The sequence below is a fragment of the Merops nubicus genome, unplaced genomic scaffold, assembly GCF_000691845.1.
Source record: "Merops nubicus isolate BGI_N331 unplaced genomic scaffold, ASM69184v1 scaffold40905, whole genome shotgun sequence".
In the NCBI taxonomy this organism is placed as follows: domain Eukaryota; kingdom Metazoa; phylum Chordata; class Aves; order Coraciiformes; family Meropidae; genus Merops; species Merops nubicus.
The window spans coordinates 3,000-14,536 of NW_008608344.1; the positions used below are offsets into that span (position 1 = coordinate 3,000).

The following is an 11,537-nucleotide window of genomic DNA, read 5'->3' on the forward strand; positions in this document are numbered from 1 at the left end:
TGCAGAGGCTTTTGGAACCACAATGGGCTTTCTCTGAGGGTACAGAACAACACAGGATATATTCAAAGGAGAAATTAAATGCTTTGGAAAAAAAAAAACCAAACCCCAAACAACAAAACCACCCAAATAGCTAAAAAACTGCCATGACAAACCTGAAAGCACGTTTGGGGAGGATCACTGAGGTTCTTTGCAGAGTGGGCAGGGCCCCTCAGAAGGTCAGCAAGCTCTAATCCTGTCTGTGCTCAGGGCTTCCCCCTCCCCAGAGACACTGAATATTCACCAAGCCCAAGGATTTCAGCGGGCTCAGGCTCTGAAAAAGTGACAGCTTTTACAGGGACAAGTGGATCCCAGGTCCTGGGAAGAGCAAGCAGCATCAGAAGATACTCTGATGTCTTGTTTAAAACCCACATCCTTCCAGTGAGGTCCACATCTGAACTCTGATCCCACTTGGTCAGATTCCAGAGGAGGCTGGGCTCATTCCTTTAGGGGTGTGTGCTGAGATGTTCAAAGACAGACACCCAGCTCCCCTTCCTCCAGTCAACACACACAGTGAGAAAAAACCACCAGTGTTAGATTTGCTATCTTTTTTTCCTTTCTTTTTTTAAGCAGCTTTTGTTGACACCCTGACTGGAGTCCTTGTATTATTCCTCAGGCTCATTTCTAGCTTACTCCTCACATCAATCATGTCCAGCCCAGGCAGGTCCCCATTTCTCAACAGGGTCTGTGCCTGCTGACAGGTATCAGGACACTGAATTACAGACTAAGAGCCCTAGAGGAGTAGACAGCATCTCTTCAGTCAGCTATGAATTGGGGTACAGCAGCACAGGGGATAACAACTATGGTGCAGGAGCATCGAGTGGTGGGTTTTGTTGGGTTTCTTCTGGCAGAAAATGCATTTTGAGAAGACCTTGTTCTTCTTTCAGCCCCTCAGAGTGTGCATCCTTCTTCACAAAGGGGTTACCAGAGTTTTAGGACTCTCCTTTGAATTCCTAATGCCAGTGGTTTGTTGCCCGTTTCTGAAACTGAAAGCAAGGAAAAGCCTGAGAAGCTAGAGAACACTTTACAGCATGTCATCAGACACTTCTCCCTCCTAATGAGCACTGCTAAAATACCACTTCACTCATCTAAACATTAGAAAAAATGGATTGCTCTGTAAAGTCTGCCTTTCCACGGGGCAGAGGGAGTGCAGCAAACAGCACCTGGGACTTCAGCATCACCCAGTGAGTGGAATTCAGTTACTTCAGCCTGTTCATGCAAGAAACCTGCAAAGGGAATCTGGTTTGACTCCAGGGTTTCTGGCTACAGCTCACCAGCCATAAAGCCAAAAAGGCATAAGGTAGACACAGGAGAAGTCCCTGGTTGTGATAAAAGGCCTGTGATTCTCTGGCCTGAGAATTCTTGTCCTGGAAGCACAACAGCAGCTCCTTCCAGGGACCAGGAATGAGATGCAGGCAATTCCAGCTTTATTAAGCTATTACTGCTTAGAAGGGTAAAGCCTGTTCCCATACAAATTCCCACTAAGCTGAACAGGAGCTGTGAAGCTGCACTTTGGCTAATTCAGTTGCCCTCTGCCACTCCCAAGACTTTTCCTCCCACACCAGTAACTCCCCAGCACTGCCCATCTCCACTGCAGCACCACCAGAACCTACGTTGCATGGATTTGAGTGGAGATGTTTGCTCAGGGTCCCCTGAACAGCAATGGTGGTGGGGCAAGAGAACTCTTACTGCTTACAGCTAAACCAAATCAACCAGGAGAAAAGCTTCCCAGGCATCCCTCTGGCCTCTCAAATGAAGGAGGCTAGGATATTGAAATCCCACCTTTAATTTGGAGGAGTTCCTAATGAGCTTGCACAGAAGGAGTAAAGCATTTTGTAACATAAATCATCCTCCTAAATGGTTTAAATGAGGGATTATGGAAGACAAATGCTATAAAAGGGTGGAAGGTGTTGGGAGATGGGAATCAAGAGCCCCAAGGTGATGTGGAAGTGGGTGCTTGCAAAGCAAGGCTGACCTTCAAGCCCATGTTGGAACTGGGGGATCCTTGTGGTCCCTTCCAACCCTGACAGATTCTGATCTGTTTTAGCAGAGGACTTTAGAGCCCTAATGGCTCAATGGTTGGACTTGATGATCTTGGAGGTCCCTTCCAACCTGAATGATTCTATGATTCTATGATCTTAAAGGTCCCTTCCAACCTAAAGGATTCTATGACTCTATGATCAGCTCTCGGGTTCAGAGATTCTGCAGAAACTTCATAATGCCAACGTCTGTCAAATGAACCACCTCAAAAACCATCTAAAGGGGCACTTGGAAAGCTTTGATGCTTTGCAGGTCTGATGAAACACGTTTTGTTTGGTAAAGGGACTATGTAGAAAGAGGTCTTGAGTTGTTGTGGAGCACGGGGTGAGTGATGGGCACCTTACCACTTCACCTTCAGCATCTGCTCAAAGGCCTCGGGCAGGGGGCTGCCGTAGCTCTCCGGGAGGAACAGGGTCAGGATCCCAATCAGCACAGTCAGGCTTCCCATCAGGATATATGGCAGGAACCTGTCGTAGGCACCTGGCAGGACACAGGACACGACCACACTGCTTAATGCCCCCAGTCAGCAACCCCAGGGGTGGGATTTATATCCCATTGCATTAATTCGGAATAAGCAGCTGAAATCTTTAGAAATCTCAAAGGTGATCCCCAAAACTGGTTTATATCTGTCACCTGCCAGCAGACAAAGGGATTTTTCACTTTTAAAACGACAACACATGCTCTAGTTTGGTCACCACCTGCCATCAGTTTCATGCTGTCCCCCACATCTGTGGAGCAGGTAAAAGGGGTTTTTTTTCCTACATTTTCAACCAGGATAACCAGCATCTTTGTAAGGTAACAGCTCTGCTGGAGCTTGCAGCCCTACACTGTCAACAGGAACCAAATCCTCCATTAAATAATTCAATATGAGGGAATAAAAGTGCTCATAAGCAACCCAGTGCTCATCAGCTGGGTTGTGCACAAGCAGGGAGGAGAGTGAGGGCAGCTGAAGAGACCAGTTTCAGATTAACAAGCCACCAACAGGGGAATCCTTAAATTCCTTACTGCAAAGGGAGGAAGGATCAGGCCTCCCGTGGCAGGCAAGAAGCTGTGACCTTGGTCTACTCAGAATATTATTTTGGACTAGAAGGCAGCAGCCCCTGCCAGCAGCCTGAAGCCAGAGCACAAGTGCTGGGGTGAGATGCGAGAGCTTCAGGTCACAACAGCCCAGCAAGGAAAAAGGTCTTTAGTAAAGGGATTAGCTAGGAGTTAAAGTGTTTAAGGTAGAGAAAGGACCAAACTGGACTTGACAGCTTTATTTTCTAGCTGGGACAGAGCAGTAGGCTTTATAATATATGAAATAAACTCGGATTAAAGTGAAGAGCTGTGAGTATTTCACACAGAGCCAACGTTTGTGATTTGATCTCTTCTCTGTTCATGAGCTGGATGAACTGTGAAGTCCTAATTTAGCTGGAGCAAGTATCAGCAGCTGAAACTTTCTCCTAAAACCTCCTAAAGTTTAGTAATACTATTCTGATGACTGGAACAAAATAAAGACAATGTATTTTCATCATTTTTGGTACAGTGTGTTACAGTCAGGTGGGAATGTAGAGGTGAGACAGCACAGATGAGCTACAGAGTCCTCTCCCCTTCCCTGGCACAGGGAACCAGTGTTAACCCCTTGGTGCCACACCAGCAACGTTCTGCCAGTTGGCAAAGTCACCCTGGTTTTGTTTCCAAGGAAGCAAAACTCATTAGGTGCAGGGGAGAGCTGAGATGGGTCCAGGGATGGCAGAAGGAAATAAATCATGGGAAAGAAATAGGAAAGTGAGCACCCCGAGCTGAGCAGCCAGCATTCACACAGACTTCCTCCCTTAATCCCCTGATCTCTGTCACCCTTTCCTCTCTGCAACATAAGAATCATTTCCATGTACTGAAAAAAATAAGAATAAAGATTTATGAATTAATAGTTGTGCAGCATTCAGCATGTGATGGCAATGGGTGTCAACCAAAAGCCTGTGAAGAAATCAGTAATTCTGCCACAGAACAAGGCATGAGCAATAAGAAAAAGCAAAAATGAACACTGAAGTGCCTGGTTTAGTAACTAAAAAAGAAAAAATAAATTAAAATATCACTTCATGAAGGTCTCAGTGAAACACTCCTGTGCTGCCTGGTCTCTGTGGTTTTCACATATTGCTTTAGAGAGCAAGGACTCAGGGGATGTTTGGGTTTCCCCCTGGTTCATTGCTCCAGACAGACCCATCTTGGGATGTGCTTGAGGAGCACCATGCAATGAGTTTCCTACTGCTAGATGCCTTTACTCACAAGATCATTTCTCATGCTTTCCTGGGAAACTAACCCAGGGGTATCACCACAGCCAAGATATGACCAATTATCATCCCAACAACTCTTGCTTGCATGGTTTATAAACACCACCACTGTGCTGGCTGGCTGGGACCCACTCTGAGGCTGTATCAACAGTCCATAGCTTCACTAAAGGAAAAATATGGCCAATTCTTCTCCAACACCCAAGGAACTCCCCATCATTTCTAGAGTGATGAGAGAAGGGACTTGAAAGACACCAAAGGCAGGAGCTTCAGGCCGACCCTGCGCCGCAGAAGCTCCCAGAACTTCTCTGGGCAGGCAAGGCAAGGGACACAAGGTCTCTCACCCAGGTAAACGAAGTAAGGAGCGATGATGCTGCCCAGCCTGGAGGCCGTGGAGGTGGCACCGACTGCCATGTTCCTCACCAGGGTGGGGTACAGCTCCACGTTGTAGACGTACAGCATGGAAAACGCCGCCGTGATGCCAAACTTTCCAAGCATCACCAGGACAACAGACAGGACGTTAAAATCTGGAGGAGAAAAAATAACACCAACAAAAATCAAGGTGAATAAACAGCCCTCTGTGCTGATTACTTGTATTTCTTTGACATGCTGACTGTATCATCAGGTTTTTTTGGGTTTTTTTCTGGAAGTTGTGTGTGTTTTGGTTTGGTTTTTAATTATCCAATGTCTCAGCCCCATCCTGGCTCCAAACTTCCCACTGAACATAGAATCATAGAATCCTTTAGGTTAGAAGAGACCTTTAAGATCATCAAGTCCAACACTACTAAGTCCTCTGCTAAAACAGATCAGAATCAGTCAGGGTTGGAAGGGACCACAAGGATCCCCCAGTTCCAACCCCTCTGCCATGAGCAGGGACACCTCCCACTAGATCAGGCTGCCCAGAGCCTCCTCCAGCCTGGCCTTAAAGACCCCCAGGGATGGGGCCTCACATAATGTAGGTGCTCCAGTTATTCTCAACTTTTCCCATGTTGGTTCTCTCCCAGTAAAACAGCATTCTTGAAATGGAAAACCCCTCTGGATTACACAGCAAAGCACAAGCTTAAATCCACCCGTTTTTTTGCAGTATCCTGTGGAGATTTACACAGTGAAATCTGGACGACTTGAGGCTTTTTTTAGCCTCTAGGCACAACCAGGTAAATAACAGTTCACTTTTGGCTCTCCTTTTACGAGCTGGTTCCCCTGCACTATAAAAAGCTCAGTAATTTGACACAATAAATGGGAGCTGCACATGACTCAGCATAGGCATGAACATTGGGGAGAAAAAAAAAAACCCACAGCTCCAAGCGTTCAGCATAAACCTGACCTCAAATTCTAAACTTGAGTCTCCTTTTCTAGTCATTTTAGAAAACCATTAGACAGTCCCAGAAAAATATTTCTAACGTTGGATAGACTTTGAATCTTGTACCTGCAGGAACCAGCTGAATGAAGAGGACGACACCTCCCCCTAAAAAGAAGGTGCCAGATAAGGAGTAGCGCCGAGGGAGGTAGCGGAGGAGAAGCCAGGCAATCACATAAGCTGGAACTTCAATGACAGCTGAGAGGAAACAGTTGAAATAAGCATTGCCATGCCAGTTTGGAGTGCTGAGGGACAGGCCGAAGTAACCAACGGACGTGAAAAACCTGAGAAAAGCCATAAACCCCAATTATTCCAGAAACACCGGTCTCTGAACGCCTCCAGTGTTGCCTCAGATGTTGTTACAGAAAGAGAATGTCTCAAAGCGTGGCCACAGGCATTGTGGCTTCAAAAAAAATAAACAAATCTCAGTGGCAACCCCATCTTTCTAATTCTGTCAGCCCTTCACAGTGACCGTATCCACAGCGGCTTGAAGAGACCTCTGACTTCTCTGTCCTTCCTACGCCAAGCCAAAGGCTTTGTGGAAGACATTCACAAAGGCTTTTCACTGCAATGGACTCATTAATGGCACAACAACTCCTGAAAACTTCCCACGCCAGCTAAATTCCTACTGGTAGCCAACTCCAGTGACAGTTTCTCCCACCCTCAGCAGTTCCGTTACATCTTATTTAATCTTCACGAGAGAGCTGGATGTTCACGTGTCACATCTCAAGAGTGCCTCACTATGGCACGCCAAGTGGGCTATAGCCAGTTCCTTTCTGCTGGGGGAAATATGGACAGAAAAGGGTCCTGGTTTGTCTCTATGGTATTATTGGGTCCTCATTCCTCGTGGCTGCCCAGGATCTCACTGAGATGGGCAGTGGACAGAAACAGAACAAAAACGCTGGCCACGGGTCTGCTTCTTGTTATGTTACTGAGTTGCTGCCTCTGCTTCAGGAAGGACATTTCTCTTCAAACAGAGATTACAGAGAGCTTCTTTAGGACAAAACAAAACAAAAAAAGCAACAGAATTTAAAATACAGGAGTTGTTACATATAGTTTCCTAACTATTTTACATCAGAGTCGAGGCTACTGGCTCCATACTCGTGTCTATCAATGCAAGGATGGGCTCCGAGGCTGAGACTTATTATCTAAACCTGTGGCACGTGCCCTCAAATCACAAACTGCTCTATTGCCTGGGGACTTTAGGAATACACATTTCCTTACCACAAAAGTAATGACATAATAGTAATAGTTGCAATGTTTCGGGTTCGAAATAGGTCCAGAAGGATAGCCTTCTGCTGCTGCTGAGGCTTCCAATCCTCCATCTGAAGGAAAAAGGAAAACAAAACCAAAAAAATTCCCACACACCTAAGAGCAAAACAACCTCTGCACACCCACAAGTTTGGGCAGTTAGGAAGTTACGACTCTATCAGGGGTAACCGCTCAGCCCAAAGGCCACTTCTGCACCAGGGAGGGCAGTCCTTGGGTGGAGCTTCTCTCTGCACCCAGCTGGACTCCTGGCAGTTTCCAGGGGTTTTTTTTGGTGAAAAAAAGGTAGCACTGAGACCACTGTGTGATGCTGACTCATTGAAGAGGCGTCTTGGCTGTCAAGAAAGATGCATTAGCATTTCCTTAAGGATCTAACGTGGTGCTTCCAGGAGGAACCTCATTACCAGAGGTGTTTTTCTGTGCTCTGTCCACGCAGCTCTCTTCTGTTCAGCCTTCACAAAGAATGTAAAATAAAGGCAGAAAATCCCCCAGTTTTGCTGCCTGCTGGCACCCTGCTGGGGAGGGGGAAGGCTGCCAGAGCTCATCACAGGAGCACCCACCACCCCGGATCAGAGATGGAGGGTCCAGTTTGAGGCTTGAAGAAGGAATCTTCTGGGTGGCATTAGGGTGCCCTTCTCCCTGCACGGGCAGCTCTCACCAGGGCAAAGCCAGTGCTCGTGGCCAGGCATCACCCCAAGAGCAACCCACCCTGGTCCTCCCCATGGGGCCACGCAGGACATTTCCTCTCCTAGGAAGACGAGGGGTCTCTGAGGAATGCCTTTGTAGCAACATCTCAGAAATTCTTCCATCAGAGGGCTCAATGTGCAAACATCATCCTCAGGCTTTCGTGGACGGACTCTGGCAGAGAAGATGCCCACGAAGGAGAGGACGACTGAGCTGCTGCTTGATCTCAAAAACAGGCACAAGTGATGAAAAGCAAACTCATGTGCTGGAGCCTGGAAAGGTCTTGTCCAGTGTGAAAAACATCTGAACACTGGCTGTGAAGTAAGGAAAGTGCTTTATCCATGGGTTCTGTAGGACGAGCTTCCCGTAGCTGAAACACGCACTTCAATTCATCCACTTGGAGAAGAAATCTTCAGCAGCTCAGCCAAAAATGTAACCATGACATTCAAGGGATGGATCCTGCCCACACAGCAGCTCTCTCCTGCAGATACTGCAAAGGAGCACGTGGTGCTTTTGCTTTCTGCTCTACCAGGAAGCCTAAAACAGAGGTGCCAGAGTAAAGCAGCAGAGGAAGGTCCGACACACGGCCACACGGTCACTGCTGAGCAAGGCTGGAAGCGTTGCTGGCTTCTTTGTGCAAGAAAAACGTCTCTGCCTCTTCAGCAGACAAGATCAGGGCCACTAGAGGGGGAGCTGAGCACAAGAACCAGCCGTCCCACCACGGCTTGCTGGGGTGCTGGGGTGGGGCTAGGCTGAATCCTTTTAACCAAGGAGTAGGAAACGCATTAAAAAACACGCCTGAAGAAGAGCTTGGTGTTCTTCACCACCCCTGCTTCCACCATGGCTTTCAGGTGCCCCTGCAGCACTGGGGTGCCTTGGCTGGTTTGTGCAGCCTGCGTTGTCCCTCGGGGGTCCACACAGCCCTGGCACACGTGGGTGCAGATGGGGGGTGCCCTGCACAGCCCCCCCCCAGAAGGGCAGCCGTTAAACCGCATGTCGCCAACGCCGCGCCAACGCTGCTCCTCGGCGCCCAGAGGGTGAAGCAATCTGGGTCACCCTTGCTCTGAAAACCACAACCAACCACTGCTGAGGAAGAGAATTTCACTGTGAAAACCAAAGAAATAACCCCCCACCCCGGGCTTCTCTCTTTAAAGTTGTTAACCTGGCACTTACCTCACACCAGCCACCAAGAGCTGCTGGTGCAAACCCCTTCCCTGCTGGCATCCCCCAACAAGTCACCTGGCCAAAGGGGGGAGACTGCCAGCCAGGTGAAGTACCAGGACATATAAAACATACCTCTCCGATGTCAAAAAGCACATCTGGGGCTGGAACACCATTTATTTTTGCAGCCTTTCGGATAATAACTTCTGCCTCCTTATATCTTCCCTGGGAGATCAGCCACCGAGGGGATTCAGGAATGATCCTGCAGTAAGGTTCAGAATAAATGACTCAACGTTTTCACAAAAGCAAAACGTTATTAAAAACACATGCATGGCTTTTAGGAGCTGTGCTCTCATCCCCTAGACTGCTTGCAGCAGAAGAGTCAGCACAGGAGCACGTGGGCAATGTCATTCATGGAACTGTCCCACTGGGATCAGTGGGAGAATTCAGATGTGTGGGATGTGTTTATTCTTGGGCTGAAGTAGAGGCACGCTTGGGCACTTGTGCTGGGGGATTGTTTTTTGAGGACTAATGGATGTCATGTCCACCATTAAAACAAACCAACAGATGTCCAGCAGGCAGACAGCAACGATGGGGGCAGATGAACTAGTACTGAGCAAAAATATTCCTAGGCTATTGCACACAACGTGGACGTGCTTTAAATATGCCCAGGGTGTATTTAAAGGCACCGTGTCACAGGAACCTTCTATACCAACCTCACAATTTTCCCACAGCTCTGAGGCAGGCTCTCCCAGGCAGAGGACAGTGGCAGTGTCCTCTTGAGGAGTTGGGGACATTTTCTCATCCATCAAGGCCAGAAAACTTCATTTTCTAATCCATCAAGGCCAGAAAATTTCACCTTTCCTTAACTAGACCCTTTGTTCTTAACAGATGCTCCCTTGTTCCCTTTAGCCAGCAGCATTCTCTCCTCTCCTTGGAACAAAGCAGGTCAGATTCTCCTTTTCTGATGACCTCCCTAAAGGACTGACCCAAAGCCACACCAACAGTTTCAAGCATCAGATGATTTATATCAGCCAGTCCAACCACTAATGTGACTTTCTGTGAGGTGAGCTGTCCCCACTGCTCTTCTGTGACAAGCTGAGGAACACACAACTGCAGCAACAATGCTGGGAACCTTCTGGAGAATTTGGAAGAGGAATGAACAGAAGAGCAACTGTGGCATGGAGCAGAGGGATGTGCAAGTCACATCACCCACGGGAGCAGTGGGTGCAGATGCCCAAATGCCAGCTAATACCAGCCTGCCCCAGCAGAGCTTTGCCAGTGCAACTTGGTCCCCATCTACCCCCACATTAGCCCCAAGTGGAAGTGCCACCCGTGGAAATTTTTGGCTTTATGATGTATGCCCTTAAAAAGCATAGAAACTCTCACCACATACACTTGAAAGCAGAACTCTGAAGTTCTGCTTTGGGGATGAGTTACACATGCCTCATAGTGCCTGTCCTACAGCAGACATCTGAGAGGCTTCCACCCAAAACCAAACCTCCCCAGAGAGCAGCTGCTTGGTGCAGAGGGAAATGCTGCTGTGTTGTTTGAAACATTTCAAATTAAATAAGCAAACTGACCCTTAAAATGAAGTGGAGTATCTTTAAAATCAGGTGACAGCAGAGGTGGAGCTGAAAACCATTTTAAAGTTGGAAGAGTGAGTTTAAAAAAACCCCAAACAAACAATAAACAAAACCATCAGCAGAGACTTGTGACAAGACTGGGAAGTGCTGCAGGAGGTCTTTTAGACTATGGAAGAATGGGTCTAAATCACTGTTATAAAGACATTAATTACTTACTTATAGGTATAACTCTTTCAAGATAACACAAGAGTTCCCCAGATAAGAGTAATATGAACAGAAGGAACTCTTCTTGTTGGAAATGATCCTTCTTTTAAGACTGTGAGTGATACCTTGCTATTTTCTAAACACCTATCTCTTCAGAAAACAAGACATGACCAAGGCAGCAGCAGGACAAGAATTTCTGCCCTTCTTCAATGCTTCTGCTCAGCTGGGAAGAGCAGAGTGTTTTCCTAAATTGTTTTTTCAGACCCACAGGGCAAAGCAACCATGGGCAAGAGCTGGTGGGTGAGTGCCAGGGGAAAATGAAAGAAAACATGGACTCAGCTACCAAGAAGACAATGGGATGGCTGAGACTCATAGAATAGAACCACAGAAGAGATTCAATTCCTAGAAGAGAGGAGAGCATTAAGGAAGAGCAAACCTTGTGCTTAGCCAGGTGGAGTTACTAGGGGCTGAAGGAGCTCACAAATCAAAGCCCTGCTCCAGCAGCCAAAGCAAAGCCTGGGAGGACACACAGCTCCTGGCATGCAGAGCCCCTGGGAGAGAGCTGGTCCAGCAAGCTCTGCTGGCAAATGCCTCTGCTCAGTGGCATCTAGTGCAACAAACTGCTCAATGCCACCCAGTGCAGTAAACTGCCAGCTGCTGCCTGAACAGCCTCAGCCTTTCTCCAAGGTTTCAGTGCCCACCAGTAGGTGAATCTGCATTAAAAAATGGCTTAAAGAGAAAAGGAAGGAAGCAAAGTTAGAACAAGTCCCTCAGCTCCAGGTACTACAGGGATAAACCCAGAGGTGGTTAACAGTGTCCAGAGCTACGAGTCACATTCAGAATTTCCAAGCTGCTCTGGAAAGCTGAAAAAGTGACTTCAAGCACAAGGCCAGCAGCAGCAGAGTTCTGCAGGTAGGTAGAATCAGAGAATGG

General features: G+C 47.6%; 1 protein-coding gene across 1 annotated transcript; it reads right to left on the reverse strand.

Moving 5' to 3' along the window:
• Positions 1-946: 946 nt before the first annotated feature.
• LOC103772889 (solute carrier family 22 member 4-like) lies at positions 947-9,076 on the reverse strand (the record flags this gene model as incomplete). Its single annotated transcript, XM_008940233.1, has 6 exons — positions 947-1,022; positions 2,421-2,556; positions 4,688-4,870; positions 5,770-5,984; positions 6,925-7,025; positions 8,950-9,076. Coding segments are annotated over 6 exons (838 nt in total), but the record flags the coding sequence as incomplete, so codon positions are not given.
• Positions 9,077-11,537: the final 2,461 nt, after the last annotated feature.